The sequence below is a fragment of the Notothenia coriiceps genome, unplaced genomic scaffold (assembly GCF_000735185.1).
Source record: "Notothenia coriiceps isolate Sejong01 unplaced genomic scaffold, NC01 NC01_scaffold00038481, whole genome shotgun sequence".
NCBI classification, from domain to species: Eukaryota; Metazoa; Chordata; class Actinopteri; order Perciformes; family Nototheniidae; genus Notothenia; species Notothenia coriiceps.
In genome coordinates this window covers 1-16635 of record NW_011371182.1, presented here as the reverse complement: position 1 = coordinate 16635, position 16635 = coordinate 1, and the positions used below count along the sequence as shown (strand labels likewise).

At 40.8% G+C, this 16635-nt stretch overlaps 1 protein-coding gene across 2 annotated transcripts; it reads left to right on the top strand.

Annotated features, from left to right (window-relative positions):
- The first annotated feature begins 6902 nt into the window (after positions 1-6902).
- Positions 6903-16629, top strand: LOC104968244 (SAM domain-containing protein SAMSN-1). 2 transcript variants are annotated; one of them, XM_010797820.1, is made up of 8 exons: positions 6903-7213; positions 10270-10347; positions 10796-10921; positions 11338-11455; positions 11621-11772; positions 12330-12545; positions 13562-13706; positions 15797-16629. In XM_010797820.1, exons 1-8 carry the CDS (start codon positions 6926-6928, stop codon positions 15949-15951), a joined length of 1278 nt encoding a protein of 425 aa, XP_010796122.1. In that variant the 5' UTR covers positions 6903-6925; the 3' UTR covers positions 15952-16629. The 2 variants fall into 2 exon arrangements, with proteins under 2 accessions (XP_010796122.1, XP_010796123.1); XM_010797821.1 differs by lacking the exon at positions 6903-7213 and adding an exon at positions 9165-9312.
- The last annotated feature ends 6 nt before the right edge of the window (positions 16630-16635 follow it).

The window sequence follows — 16635 nt, the reverse complement described above, 5'->3', positions numbered from 1 at the left end:
TTTTCAACCATGCAACAAAATATAAATAGTCCTACAAATACTTTTATTTTATTTCCTTCTTATTTTTGTCTAAGCTCAAGGGAGCCAGAGCGGAGGGCTTAAAGGGCCGCATAAGGCCCGTGGGCCGCGGGTTGCCGACCCCTGTGCAAGTTGCTTACACAGCAGTCAATGATGGACATCAGAAAATGGTTAAAACAACCAGCCCTTATCGCCAGCAGTAACACTGCATCTACTGCAGGGTAATAACAGTTCAGATCATGGGGACATTACGTTACCCGCGGCCACTGTCGTGGACACTAACGTCCTCCCGCCCGCTTTGCCTGCCTCGCCCACGGAGGCGGAGCAGCCGCAGCGGTCTTCGTTGCCCCAAACACCGCCACCCCTCGGCTGCCTGCAAGTGCCAGAGGACCTCGGCAAAACAGAGCCTGCCCAGGTATATTTAAAAAAGTACCCAACTCGCCTGTACAGTGGGGTAAGGCGCTCATATTGCAGCTCATGGTTTCAAAACAGAGATTGGCTGGAATATTCATGTAAAAAAGATGCCATCTTCTGCTATGCATGTAGACATTTCGGTTCAAGTAAGTCAGATGCCTTCACCACAACTGGCTACAACAACTGGCACCATGCTCTTATAGGCTATGATAAGGGACTGGGAAGGCATGAATCAAGCAAAGAGCACATAGATCCATAGATCTCCTCATGTTGCTCTCAAAGTGCACCAGATTGAAGCTTTTAACTTCAATATTAAAAAAAAAATCTTCTCGGGGGAGCATGCCCCCGGAACCCCCTAGAGGAGGTGAGGACCCCCCTAGAAGAGGTTAGGACCACTCCCCACTTATAAAAATAGCACTTTACCACTGCACACTCTCTAATCTCAGATGCACCCTGAGTCATTTTGTTCTGGAACCGGGCCTGAGCATAGGTTCAAACCCCACTGCAGTCAGCATGTCGTTGGGTCCCTGAGACACTTCACCCCAAATTGCTCCTGTGGGGATTGCCCACAGTATTGAGTATGCAAGTCGCTTTGGATAAAAGCGTCTAACAAGTAACATGTAATAATAATTAATGTATGATTGGTGACATCGAATCAAGTCTCCTCCTTTGTTGCCACTGAAAAGGTCCGTCTGTTCAGTAAAAAGATAAGATGTGAACATACAGGCAAGACGAAAGGGATGAAGAGAGAAATTGTTCCTAGAAGGAATCCAAACAAGCCACACACACATTTTAATCCTGAGTGAAATCTGTGCTGAGTAAATTTCAATCCTCCACTACATCCCTGGTTGACAAGCAAATTTAAAAGAGCTTTGGAGCAGCAGTAGCAGCATATCCCTACAGTCGTATCAAATCCTCATAACTCTAATTGTACGTCTATTTGAAATACAGCAAACATGTATGTCTTGTTCAACCATTGAGGTTTTACTCAGTTGTAGGCCCTGGAAACAATCATTTAAGCTGATGTGTGAGCCTGTATGACATTTCCTCACCACTAACAGGAAGTAGGCAACCTACAAATCCTGCGCAATATGTGGGCACTACTTGTTTCATCATCAGTATTAATCAGATGTAATCCATCAGTACGGAGGAAACCCATTCATGAATCAAGCCTGCTGAGAAAGTTTAACTGAGCAGCTGTCTGTCTGTCTGTCTGTCTGTCTGTCTGTCTGTCTTTCTGTCTGTCTGTCCACTTGGCATCAGGAGGGGTCCATGGACAGCCTGTATGAGGCGGTGCAGAGCTCCGGTGACGGACCCCCCCGACCCATCCCCAGCCGAGCCTCCAGCCGAACATGCAGCCGCTCCTGCAGCCCGGCGGTGCTGCTGGATGACAAGTGGCACGGCTCGGGAAGATCCATATCTATGGTGAGAGAGTCAGAGATCCAGAAATGTATCATTACAGCAAAGACACAGTGCGGATAACAGCCCAAAATAAGACGAGTAAAGTAGAAAAACACGTTTATGAAAGAAAATAAACAACAATGGAACGAAAATAAGTAGCAGCGTTGAACATAAAAGTAATGAAGCATCAGCAAGTGACCACTTTAATAGTGTGTAAAAAGTAAAAAGTGTATGTTGAACAACAGTAGTGTAACAGTCTGAGGAAGTGAAGCAGCAGCCAGTAATAACAAAAGTAAAATCTATATTTCAAAGATTCAAAGGTTCAAAGCTCCTCCAACAATGCAACAGCTAGGCTATATACAAAAATATACACATGTATATATTGCACATAGACGCTCCTACAAAACAGTGTGATCCATCCGGTATTGGTTTGGTGGTTGCCCGGGTGGCTGTGGTGGTTGCCCGCCTGCTGGAGGGAGAAAGGAGAAAGAAAAGGAGGAACCTACACTGTGTGTCCGCTCATACTGTATGCATGACATACGGATTATAGGCGGCCTAATAACAATCATAATCAGATTGTACGGGTCACTCCACAGAGGAATTGGGACTTGTGGCCTCCCAGCCACCAGATTGTACTTTCAAAATAAAGCTGATTATGAAACGGTTGAAAGCTGCTGCTGAAGCCACACAATTCAGAACTGTGAAATACATGTAATTGAACAATCATTTACTCATTAAATCATTCATTGTGCAGATAATAAACTAACATCTGACTGAAAATGCTTTGTTTTCATTCAGGAGATGCCACAGATGCATAGGACCATCTATGATAAAAATAAAAGAAGGTGAGAGCATTTTGTGACTACTCGTTGTGTCATTATGCTGTAAAGTTAAACAGACACTGAAACTGAATACAAAACATTGTAATCCTGCAGGCTTCTACTGTAAAACCTTCTTTCTGTTTCTTTTGTTGAACGTGCGTGTAAACTGCAGAGAAAATCACGCAGTGAAAAGGCTTTTGTCTCCCATAGAGTAATAATATATGGCTTCCTGTTTATTGTCACCGCCTTTTACAGTAACACTGGAAATCCATCCTGCTACAGCTGTGCTCTTCGTCTTATTCTTATGTCTTGTTCAATTGGTCTCGACAATTCAATCATGTATCTTAAGAAGATCGACAGCCCACGACATAGACATTAGAAACAAATAATATATATACTATATATATTTATTTTGATTGTTAGTAAATGCTCTTTGACAAGCAGTCTCCTGCAGACAGTTGAAAAAGCAGACGGCAGATTATAGCTGGTTGACTAAGAGGATTGAAGGCCCGTTTGCTTACAGTCTGCAGTCACCTCAACACCTTCACTCCCCGGCACAGTTTGAGGAACAGATCATGCACCTCTGCACGGTATCTAGCTTGTCCTCAGTTTAGTCATGCTCAATGGTTGGCTTTTGTTTGTGTCTGTCTTTTGGTATCGGTGGGATTGTTTTGGTTTGTTGTCAGGCTGAAATGCCATATCATCTTTACTTAGTTCTTAGAGTCTACCCTAAATGACTCTTATTAGAGGCAGTTGTGTAATATCATTGATTATTTTACTTCCAGAACACATATATCCAAGTCTGCCTCAGATAACGACACACTAGGTGAGTACAACAATGTCCTTTGGGTTTTGTTAATTCTGGGTGTTTATTTTCTTTCAATTGGACCTCTACCCTACACCTTAAGGAAGACTACAGCACAATATTTGAACTTCTCTGAGTTGGAAAGAAAATACTGTTATGTGGATTACCGGTATTTAGATTAAAAAACCTCCGATGACCTTCTGTGACTCCGAAAACTATTTCATTCATTTATTGTTGATTCATTTAAAACCCCAAATCTTTGTGATTTATCTCCCTCCACGGCAGATAACCCCGGCTGTAATGCTGCAGTTTGGACGTCCGCCAAGAGCAAAGAAGATTTAGTCCGCATCCCCAACAATCACAATGAAGGTACATTGGAAATAAATAGGTTAAGCTCATCTATATGGCAATGTTCATTTGGAATCCCAGCATGACGTCCAAAGATTTGGGCTGGGTTTTCCAACCAATTTTGGTGATTAAATGCTGCACCAAACAAGCACTGTGAATGTTGTACCCAATCATTTCTATTGAGGCACATGAGGAAGGGATGTTAAATGTCCAGTGTGAAAAGAAAGAATGATTACAGCAAAGGCTATGTTAGACCTTATTTCAGTCAGACAACTCACGTGTTTCTTTAACATGTTTATTAGAAGCAGCATATAGTTGAGTTTGGCGTCTAGGCTCGGGCATCATCACTCCATAGATATACATAGCACGATGAGTGATGATTAAATAACTAACCCCCCGAGCCTACATGTGGAAGCTGGGGTGGAAGCTGGGGTGGTGGTGGGGCAGCAAGCAGCAGCGACGTAGAGGTAGCTGCAGCAATAGCAGCCGCAAGCAATGCATAGAGAGAGATCTGGCAGGTTCAATAGAGCGGCAAATTAAGGAGACTGCGTTTGGTTGGTTGTAGAGTGGCAAGGGGCGTTATGTATGAATGCAGCATAAGTGCTCGAGTTGACTGCCTGAACTAGCTCGCAGGCTTCGCCCCATTTAAGATGGACTTGAACAAAGGTGCATTTGTCCTTTAATCTTGAAAAATCGAGACATGAATAAATCAGCTTCCTGGGTTTTGCAGTGTTTCACTAACCTCATGATTGTTACATGTTGTTTCCCTGCAGAAATGAAAAAGACTAAACACAAAACTGAAACCAAAGACGGGAAAGGAGCCCATTCAAGCACAAAGAAAAAGGAGAAACCACACTCAAGCCACGTAAGAATACAACAGAATCACTACAGTCTACTAAGCCAGGTTCCCCTATTGATGGTAACCTAATGAAAAGTAAAAGTACATTTAAACAGAAATATTTTAACCCCTTGCCTGAACTGAAGCCGACTCCTTTGATTGGTTCTGTAACACAATTACATCACTATGTCATGTAAATAGAGGGCTTTTTGAACATTAAAGCATGGAAACATGTCACAGTAGAGACAGAAAATACAAATATGAACCTCCAAAATGATCATAACATGTCGTGATTAAACAAAATGCTCCTCCTTTATCTCTGCACCACTCTTATTAACACAGCATTAACATACTGATGCTTCCCTGACAACCTAAGTATCTATACAAATGTACCTGTTGCTGCACCAGCAGATGTGCAAATGTTTGCAAGTGCAGACTGGGGGTCACATGACGCAACAGGCCATTGTGTGTCTAACAGGCAGCCAACTGCTTGTGACATCCAGAGAGCCTATGGTGACCTAAATGGCACAATTGAACATAAATGCTTATTTAGTATTAATACAGTGCAGATGGCCCACAGAGGGTACCGTGTAATCTGTGGTCCAGAGAGAGATGTGAAAGAGTAGGACTGTGTGTGTGTGTGTGTGTGTGTGTGTGTGTGGTTGTGTGTGTGTGTGTGTGTGTGTGTGTGTGTGTGTGTGTGTGTGTGTGTGTGTGTGTGTGTGTGTGTGTGTAGCAGCCTGTTGCCAGGTCACTCAGTGCCCATTCTGACTAATGCCCATCATAGTGAGAAGCAAACAAAGCAGAGCCTGCCAGTAGTGGATCAGCAGCAGCTCTTAGTGTCTCACAATGTAGCTGCTAAAAGGACGAGTGACCCAAATGGGGAGAAGATATTATGCCCACCCTTTCTATAAAAAACCTCTAAAACCAAAACAAATGTCTAAAGCTGTAAGCCCTACGAGGCTTCATAAGACAATGCTAAGATGTTAAACAGGTATAGTGTTTACTTTGTATTCTTACCACCAGTTCATCATGTTAGCATGCTAACATATGCTGATAAATATTTAAAAGAAAGAACCGCTGAAGTGTTTCACAAAAAACTAAAATCTCAACCTCTTAGTGACACTAAAGGAAAGTAAGAGCTAGGATTGATCCTCTTGGGACAATGAATGTGTGAAATTTGATATCAATTGAATTCAATCTGGACCAAGTTGTAGACCTATCAACAGACACATTAATGCCACTAGCAAGGCGAAATGAGAGGTGGGAGCTAAAAATGTTTTTCTATTAGCATAAAGTGCATTTCGTCGAGCAATCAGAAGAGATGTCATCTTCTAACAGAATTAGAAATGAAAACTAAAATGTTGTGTGTTGTATTTATTCAGAATCTACACGCCAATGGTGAGTCTAAACCTGCAGCCAAAAGAAACCAAAAGACTGGAAAGAAAGCTGGTGGAAAAAGTGGGAAAGATGGGTCAAAGAAAAACCACAACTCAAGAGGTGAGACAACTTTCTGTACCAACGACGAGATGACTGTGCCGTTTCCCTATTCCCTAGATTCATCTGTCCTTTTGTAACTTCGCTCTCCAGCGACTGAATGACTCATTTCCAGGACTAAACTTAGTCATGCTTACAGTTACAGATTTCAAGATTGTTCTGCTCTGATGAATTTTACTTCTGCTCTGAAGTTTCTTAACTCCTTCAGTGTAGTTGCCTTTGATGCCTTTAGGGCTGCTTTAGAGTAAACAAGCATCCTTAAACTACTTATAGCTAATACAGGCCAGAAGAGATTCTATTTTTCTGTTTGGCCATTTTAATATTCCCTCCTACTCTCTTTCCGGTGCTGTTTTATGAGTAAAGTGGTCTCAGGTAATGCCCATTTCCAGTGTAAAAGGTTTCTTCAATGTCTTTTTTAATGGTCTTGCGACACTTGTGATGGTGTTACGACACTTAGTGGGACTTTGCAGAAGAATTACTCACTCCTCAATGTGGTAATTAATTGTTGTGGCAGCAACACCTCAACGTGACGCAGAAGCCTGACTCATGTGTCAATGTCAACACCCCTGAAGTTTCACCAGCCTTAGAAAGTTGTGAATTGTCAGTTTTTCATTTATGCTTCTCTCTCTCTCAGTGAACTCCCCACCATGCGCTATGAGCCCACCCCTGGGACCCCACTATCTGGACGTGCCCTACAGGTCAGACAGGAGGCCCTACATAGGGAAGTCGGCCACCCTCCCAGTCCCCACTCAGGAGAACTCGACCCCGGGCCGACGCACAGACATGATGAGCCTCCCTGGTGGAGCGACCCCCACCCATACGTACAACCAGCGCTGGAGTAACCCAGGCGAGAGCAGCCCTTCCTGGGGGTCCGTGCAGCACACCTGCTGCCGGCCGCACACAGAGTATCGCATGTTCTCCCCTGACTTCAGCACGTCCCCGGAGAAGGAGTGGGAAGAGGGACAGCAGCAGGAAGCGGCCCAGGGGAACAGCTTAAAACGGGACTTTAAACCCCAGACTTCCCCAAACGTGCCACGATCTATGACGGATGTGAATCTATCAGAAGCAGATGTAAGTTTCTAACGGTCACTATGTGTTTTGGAAACCATTAGTTAGTTCTTCCAAGGGCTTTGACATGGTTTGAGTCAGTGCTGTAGAGTTTTTGCCTTTTACTCGTGCCCTAAATGCAATGGTCTTGGATAGGTCTAAAGGATGCTGATAGGCAGAGAGACTTTTAACCTATTTGAATTCAGCCTTTGGTAACCTTTGTGAAACATTGAAACAATGCAACATCATTTGATTCAGAAACTGAACTTTTAGTTGGGAATCTGCCCTTAGATTTTCCCATTTGGATCCTTTCTATCAGTTGCTGTTGAGTACAGCTCGTTCGTCACGCAGCGCTAATACCGCTCCACTGTGCGGATTGACCTCTAGAGTCAGTGTCTCTGCAGACATCTATCAATACGGAGACCTCTGCTGATACCCAGAGAGCGCGTGCAGAGTGAACCCAGCGCAATACAAAGCGGTTAAAGCTTAACCTTACTTTGTGGAAAACTGTCAAAGACATAAAGGATGATCCAGTGTGGAGATTACAAAATCTCTATAGATCTATCGTGTCATCGGTTCTCAGAAATAAAATGTAATTTCATTTGACATCAAGCCTCTTAAGAGTATAGAAGTCATGGTGTAAAGGTCAAGACTCATTGTGCTCCCTATTTAATGAAGTCAGAGCTCTTCTATGCATCCGTTTCCTGGACCCACTTTACATGCACCATGTGACCTGTATCACAGAGTCAAACAAATGTCCAAGGACATTTTCAAATATTATAAAATTGTAAATATGCCATACAGACTTATAAACTAATTAAATCCTCTTCTTCAGTTCTGGTAAAAAAAAAAAACTTAAAAAAAACAACTAATAATTATATTTGAAAAGATAAGAAGATAAGGATACTTTAAAAAATAAAAATATTCATGTCTAATTTTTAACTCTATATATGAACAACTGCCTCTCCAGGGAGTCAAGCGCCTCTGAAGTAAAATAGATTAGAGACTCTAATCTGGATCGACTGGAGTTTACGACTGATTGCATTCAGTGGGATTAGGCAATGGTTTTGTCCGTTGAATTCCCTTTTTTACAATTGATCAATTGAAATCCCCCACAATGAAAACACAGAGGCAAATCCCTGCATGGCAACATCTGAGCAGTGAATGAGAGCAAAGTGTGATCCTGTGGAGAGTCAAACCGCCTCTTAGTTTCACCGGGGAGTTTTGTAACATGGTAAAGTAAAGGCTAGTGATTTTTAACCTTTTGTCAAGAACTAAAACTACTAATAATTACCTGAAGATACATCTTGATGTTTCTAAGAGATGAAAAGAAATCTATTCACTTCCACATTGAGAGCAGAAACAAAGCGGAAAGTGTTTCGACATTACTAAGTTGCCACTTTCAGCTGTTCCTCTGTCCTGCATCAGCACTTCCTCAAAATGATCCTGCCCACATTAAGACATTTACTGGATAACATAATGTGCCCCGTCATTTACCATATCCAAGTTCCCCATTTCTAAACATTTGAGGAATTTTCAACTTTTATCCATCTTTTTTCCATGATTTCCTTTCGTTTAATCATTATGATAAAACATTTGACTCTAGATTAACAGTTCTGTTTGTTTATAATGTCAGTTTAACCCTGATGACTAACTCCAGTGGTTATATGACTGAGCTCTGCTTGGTGACAATTCAGCCCACTAAAGAAACTAAGTAGCCGATGTGAAACAATCTCATCATCACCACGTTATCACATCTTCTGAAAAACAATTACCACAATTATAAAACCTAAAATCAGCCGTTCCTGGAAGCGGTTCTTTATTTTTTTGTCGAGCAGGCCACAAAATGCAAACTCAAGCACTTGTATTTTCCCCTTTCAAAGCAACACTGCTGTGAGGGAGACAGTGTCAATTGCCTCACATCCTGTGTTGTGAGGAAGTGGAACAGCCAGCCCATCAGACAGGCAGCCACAGAGTTACTTAACACATCACTGTCAGGAGAGAGGGGTAACGACAAGAGGGGAGCAAGCACTGAGATTTGAAAATAACCTTAAAAACAGGAGAACATGTTACAAAGGACGGCCTCCAATGTGTCCGACAAAACAAAGAGCTGCAAGCCAAAGGTACGTGAGAAAAAATAAAACTAAATACGAGTGTAAAAGTATAGAATAGTCGAATATCAATTTTGACATTAGGAAATGACCAATGTCCTGAGGGGCAAAAAGAGACAGTTACAAATGTGTACAGGTGCATTTTATGTAAAAGACACTTATCACCATTAAAACATATTCATAGTTGATGTAGGGTGTTTTTCTCCAAATGTAAAAAGTAAATTGTATTTGGAAGATTTTTTATAATGCAAAACAGACACACAATGGCTTAAAATACTTAAAACGCAATACCACAAACATTGCAATTAGCGGGAAGAATATAGATTTAAAACTGAATGTCTTTGATTCTGCTGCTGTCCTGTGGGGTAAAGTGTTCGCCTGACAGAGGACGCTGCATTTAATCAATCCGCAGAAGGTTGTCTAGGAGTATGGAGCTCATATTTAACCAGGATTTCCAGGGATTACTCATTTATTCAATTCGGAGATGATGGGGAGTTGGGAGAGATTATAATGACTTTTAGTTTTATGAAAAAATGACCCGGAGGAAAGCTACTGCGAGTATATGAGACCTATGTCATGAGGACAAAACAGTTTTTTGTAATCAATTCTTTTTTAAGTACGGACATGTTAGCCAGTGTTGCTGTATATAACCAAATATTCTCTCTGCTCCAACATGACCACAACATGTACACATCTACAGAGGGCACTAACAAATAATTAGAACATTTTGTCTTTCCATAAGAGAAGGGACATAAAGAGGGTATAGAGACCATTTACAAATCTAATCATATTTTGTCAGTAAAATCCTCTCTGGAGTGAAGTTGGAGCATTTTTGTTGTTGTTTTTTTAGCCTTAAGACAGCTGGGACAAGGAGTCACAAATGCAATGAGTTGATGTTATGTAATGCTCATTACACAAACAGTACCATTTGTCTTTATGTCATGCTTTGCTTTTTAATCCTCCCTGCAGCGCTCCACCAGCTTTGGCAGGTTTGACATCAGGAATCACTCTCCACAAGCCAAACCAGAGGAAAATGGAACAACCGTGGTATGTGGATTTGAACCCATGAAAGCAGTTACTTGTCAATAACTTAACAAGTATTCATGTTAAGTATTTCAATATAAACATTTGCATTAAGAATTTTCCCCTTTTGCACCGTATGCTTACATATTCAAATATCTGCAGCCATTGGTGCTGTGACGTGTTTTGTATTAACAAACACAAACTAGGTAAAGATGTGACTAAAGCATTTACAAACACAGGCACATACACTCATCCTCACAAACACTTGATCTTCAAGCCTTATCTATGCCTTCAAGGGCAAAAATGGTTTCCACCACCTGCGCAGCAAGCAATCTGCTCACTGCAGCAAAAAACAAAAAACAAATGCTGGGAAAAAAACCTTTGCTATACTAGATGGGAGATATACAATATGTCAAGGACTTAAATATCACAATACTACTATTTATGTACTAAATTATCTCTCTTTTCACAGCACACAGAAAACTGCGAGACTTTGGACCCAAACAAATCAGCTGGACTTGGGAAGAAGATGAAGGCCATTTCTCTGACCATGCGCAGGAAAATGGGGAAGAAACACGCCAAGTCGTTTTCTGAGGAGGTATGTGTAAAAACTGAACCCACACAAACAACACTTTACCTCAGTTGCAGTAAACCTGTCCGTCTTTCTCAATAATCTTATCACGTTCATCTCTTATTAACCCACATCCTCTGGCTCAACGCTGTTTGCTATATTCAAATGACGCACTTCGCTCCGACTTGCACTCAAACACGTATTTTTGCACCCTTGTGTTTGACTGTTACACTGAGAAAGAATCTAACTTGAATTTGCTTAACTGGAAGTTCTCTGTTATAGTTTCCTTATTGCCTTTCGCTTTCATTTAGATGTACTTCATTAGTTAACTGGAGTTTGCACGCTTTAGTCTATGATCCATTGAGAACTACAATAATATTTGAGTCTGTACTCTCTTATTATATGTTTCAATAAAAACTGTATATCTGTTATTTTCCTCGCAGGGTGATGACATTGACAAAGACCCAGAAGCAGAGACAGAGAGCTGCCCTCCAGCTGAGAACAACCCAGCAAAGTCAAGCAACTCCTTAGAGAGTCTTTACAGTGGCCTGAGCTCCTCCAGTAAGTACCTGCACTGCAATGTATGGGCCACAGAGTGCTGGCTAGTTTTAGCCAACATAGTGAACAAATATTTTGGGAAAGAAAACCTTTCAAGGTCAGCGGATTTGTGTATCTATGAATAAACAGTCACAATGATTAGATAAGCATGACTGTGTGTGTGTTCAGGTGGTGTGACCAGTGAGTCCAACGGCTCTGGTCAGAGAGACAGTCTGAGGTTGGAGGAGGACGGATCGTATCAGGGACAGTTCAGCGGCAGAGCTCGGGTCCACACAGACTTTGTTCCCAGCCCGTACGACACAGACTCCCTCAAACTCAAGGTAAGATGCAACACAGAAGAAGTGGCTGAAGCACTTAAAAAGGCCCCATTATGCTATGAGGGGTTTTACCCTTCCTGTAATGTGTTATATAGGTGCACGTAAATGGTCTGCAAAGGCTAAAATCCCAAAGTTCCCTCCAGAGGGAGTTTCTCTCCCACACACAGCCTGAAATGCTTCTAATTGGACTCCTTTGTTTACGTCTGCAACATAATGACATCACTATGTTACACTTGCACTTCTATTGGCTAGCACTCCAACACATTGTATGTGATAGGCTAGGGGCGGGACTTATTTTAGCGGGTGACCAATCATAACAGAGCCATCCAGTTAACTAATGAGAGCAGAGTATAGGCTCTGGTTTCAGACAGAGGGTGAAAAGAGCTGCTGTAGCACAGGCAGTATGAGAACAATAAAGACCTTTTCGAACATTAAACCACTTAGATAGCACTGTGTAAAATACACAGTGTTTTAATGTTCAGTAACAACACAGCTCTGATCTAAATTATTATTTTACAAGGTAAACATAATCTTTAATCTTCACTGTTATTTTGTCCTAGGTCGGAGACATAATCAACATCATCAGTAAGCCTCCGATGGGCATCTGGATCGGCATGCTCAACAACAAAGTGGGCAATTTCAAGTTCATCTATGTAGACATGTTGGTGGAGAAAGAGGAAGGAGAAGAGGAAGCTCCAAAGATCAGACAACAGAAGCTGAGCAAAAGACCTCGGCCTAAAACATTGCTTGAGTTACTGGAGCGATTGAATCTGGAGGTGAGGAAACATGTTTCATTCTGTTTACAAGTGAGAGGGTTTACTACGGAGCCCCTAAAAAGGGACATGAAAAAAAAAAAACGGAGAAAAAAGAAGTCAGGATAACGGGTTAGTATCTCGTGCTCACGAGATACTAACCCGTTATCCTTACTTTTTTTTTTTTTTTTTTTTTTTGAGAAGGTTACTGGTGCGCCAAGGAGGAAGTGGAGCGCACCGGAGACAACCATTTCATTGCAGACTGTTATGTTTACGTGGGGAAATGACAGTGCATACATTATTTGAGATATATTTCGTACTCAGACTTCACTTTAAGGACATTTCGGCCAGGGGTGTGTGGTCACTCCGGTGCGCACGAGAAACAAACCCGTTTTCCTGACTTTATTTTTTTTCTCATATTTTTTTTTTTATGCATTGGATTATTATCGGATAGGGTAATAACTTCATAATTAACTACGTCTGAAAGCAGAAGTCTAGGCCAAATAATTGCAAGTCTCTTCAGTGCGCATGTCACAAAATTAGATGTAGTTTATGGGCGACGTGCTTCTGTAAAGCGGCGTCTAACCGTATAATAAACATATTATATTTTTTCAGAGCTCTTGTGGGGCCACATAAAATGAAGTCAAGGGCCGGATTTGGCCCCCGGGCCTTGAGTTTGACACCCCTGCTTTAGGGGCTCCGTAGTTTACAGATCGTTACATGCATAAAATAAAAGCATTTATTAGAGTAAGCCCTTCTGAGCAGGAAGTAAGAGATAAAGAAAAAAAAAATCTTGTAGTAGAGTTCAGCAAGTTAACCATGAAAATCTCATATTCAACCGCAACGATGTATAAAGGTTAAACACCTGGCATTATCAAGTCCCTCGAAACCTGTACCATCACTTTGTGAACACGTTGTTCCACTCATTGTGTGAAACTTCAGAGACTCAAAGGATGAAAGGTGACTGTGAAAACACTTTTTTTCTGAGCTCATGTACACTCTGTGGTTTGATGGTAATGAAGACACCGCTGTTGTTGCAGGAGTACGCCTCTGCCTTGCTGCTGAATGGCTACCAGACAGTGGAGGACCTTCTGCACCTGCAGGAGAAACACCTAATAGAGCTGAACGTCCACGACCCCGAGGACAGACGCAAGATTCTCGCAGCTGCTGAGTGCTGCTACACAGGTCAGCAACATAGGCTACCATGCAATGACTATCACTTCTATTGAGTTGGTAATACATTACATATTTGTTTCAACTTATCATATGTGGTAATGTAATGGCCTTTGAATAATGACACCAAAGGTTTGGTTCCCTAAGCCTTGCTCTTACTTTGAGAGCCTCTGCATTGCAATGTGTCTTTCACAATAAAGGACTTAGACATAAACATGATCCCTTCCTACAAGAGTATTTTGCTTAGAGGCACCTCCACAAAAAGACTTACAAGTCAACAAAATTACGTACGACTCGACAAAACAGCATAAAGTAACATTTCCAGATAGCAGAACACTGGAAATTGTTAGCTGTGGAAACCCTTCTCAGCAAAAGAGCCCTGGTTATCGACGAGGCAAAGGAGGTGAAGGGCGAAAGTTAAAAACCAAATGTTGAGGTCAAGTGCCTATCAATACAGCTTTTTCACAAAACAAACAACAAACTTCCAAATAGCAAATGGACAAAGCTGTAATTAGCAAATAAATGCTAACCAAATTAGCATACCCAAAGGTTCCTTTAAACCTAAGACTCACCAGTCAATCAAATTGCAAAAATAAACCTAGGACCAACATCTTGACCCAGCTGCCAATATTCAATCAGCCAATCAGAAATGAGTATTCAACATGGCTAACAGTCATTTTACAAACATATTTAGTAACTTTAGTAGCATTCAAACAGCAACAGAGACCATGATACACATCTAAATAAGAACACCCTGTTCCTAAAACATTTAAATAGTATAACCTTAGAGTTTAACATAAATATAAAACCAGGCAGGTGTAACTCAGTGCTTTTCAACAACTTGGTTGTAAGCTATTATTCTGCCAGGAAATAAAAAAGTGTTTTTGAAATGTGAAAACAGAGGCATGGGTGCCAAACAGAAGAGAAATACATCCTGCGTGCTCCGAGAGGCTTATCACTGATTTCCTGTTACTCAGAGAGAAAGTGCTTGAGGTGTTCCAATCTGATGTCTCGAAGCAGAAGGCTGATTATCGCTGTGTGAATAAAAAAAAAAACTACTTTTCAGCATGAAGAGGAACAACATCCTCTTGCTAGTTTTGTTCAGGCTGTTGTTAAACTGAAGTTGTTTACGAGGCAAATTAAAAGCCATTGTGTTTGTTGTCTGGTTGACAGCGCGAGTAAACAGATGGCGGCGGCTGCAGCGTGCCTCTGCCAGGCTTATTGACTCAATTTAATCAAGCTGAACTACATTAGGCTAGTGGTTTAGCAACCTGGACAGGAGGATTAGCAGCTTCCATCAGTGGAGTAGAACTATTAAAGAATGGAAGAATATTTGTACTCTGTGTGAGTGAATAATGCAGCATGCCACCGCCTCACCTGGATTAAGCTTTGATGAGGTGTTGGATGTATCAAAGTGTCCAAACTGATGGACGAGATATCTTTCATTTTGCACATTGCATATATCTAAGTAGTCTAACATTTATTTGACTAATCTCTGAGAGTGGGGAATACAAGTCTCAGAAGACATTACATTTTGGGGTGTCTTTATCTAAAATGTCAATGTGTTTTTGTTTATTTTTATTATATTATATTTTATTGAACAGGTTACTTTACCTGTTTTTGCTTATAAATATCTTTATTTTATATTTGTATTGCACATTCTTACTTAACAATCTCATGTTTATAAACACATTTTAATTCTATTTTTTTTATTTCTAAGTTTTAAATGTTATTCTAAAATGGAGTAACTATAAATGTTTAAAAATGCAAATTCTCCCGGGGATAAAAAAGTATTTTGTTTTTGTTCTGATTAATATCAGAGTGACATTTGCAGAAGTAACTTCAGCATTAAGTCATTAAGACAATCAAAGCCAGCCAGCAACACATTCTCATTGTTTCCTGGGAAATGTAGCAATTACAACCTTTAATGTTAAAAATAAAGTATTGCTATCACAGAAATAGATTGTTAAGAAAAGACTCAGCCTTTAAATGTGGGTTGATTTCCGCTGACGGAAGGAAAACTCTTTTAATGCGGTTGAAGACAGAAACGTTTAATATTATGACATTTGATTAAATTCCATTTAACTTGTTTTCGACCGCAGGTGACGAAGTTAAGGAAACGGAGGAGCAGAGATCCTCCCACAGTCAGCAGGAAGAAGACAGTGACTGTCCCAGAGACTCGGGTTGCTTTATTCCATCTGAATGTACAGAGAGCAAGGAAGACACAGAGCGGCTCACAGAGGCTGTGGACTCTTAGTGAGAATACTCGATGGATGCCATGACTATTGGGATTTCAGTATTTTCTTAAGGGTGATGTTTTCGAAAATTATCAAAATGTCAAGTTAATATCCCTTATTACAACATTCTGAGAACATGCTTGCCGAATGTAGAAGCGTTTTAAGAGAGTAATTGAACAAACAACCTGTACTCAGTCATTTTATCCATTTGTCGCTAAAATAATAATAATCAAGTTGTACGTTTTGATATAAAGAGTTTTCTTTATTTCATGTTGTGGAAAAAGTGACATTTTATTGAATTAATGTCATTTGTATTTATTGCATTCTAAGTCATTCAGTGTGTTTTCCATAAAAAGCCTTTATTTATCACATCTGTATCATTTCACCCTGTCTCATGGTATATTTTTTCTTCTCATTAATGAAGTGAAGGATGTTTTTGAAATGTGGCGTCTGGGTTTGAAAAATGCATATTCAAATGTTGCCTATATTACTGTACAGGAGAAAATGTATTTTTTCTTAGTGTGTGTGTGTGTGTGTGTGTGTGTGTGTGTGTGTGTGTGTGTGTGTGTGTGTGTGTGTGTGTGTGTGTGTGTGTGTGTGTGTGTGTGAGAGAGAGAGAGTGAGAGAGATGTGCCTGTGCATGAATTCATGTTAAGGTCAGCATTCAAATGTTTTCAAAACTTTTTGTAAATAAAATAAAAGCA

Coding starts and splice junctions, on each gene's coding strand:
- LOC104968244 (XM_010797820.1), top strand. CDS start 6,926: ATGATGAGCCTCCCTGGTGGAGCGACCCCCACCCATACGTACAACCAG. Junction 10,348..10,795: donor AGGAAAATGGAACAACCGTG/GTATGTGGATTT, acceptor CTCTTTTCACAG/CACACAGAAAACTGCGAGAC. Junction 12,546..13,561: donor TGGAGCGATTGAATCTGGAG/GTGAGGAAACAT, acceptor CTGTTGTTGCAG/GAGTACGCCTCTGCCTTGCT.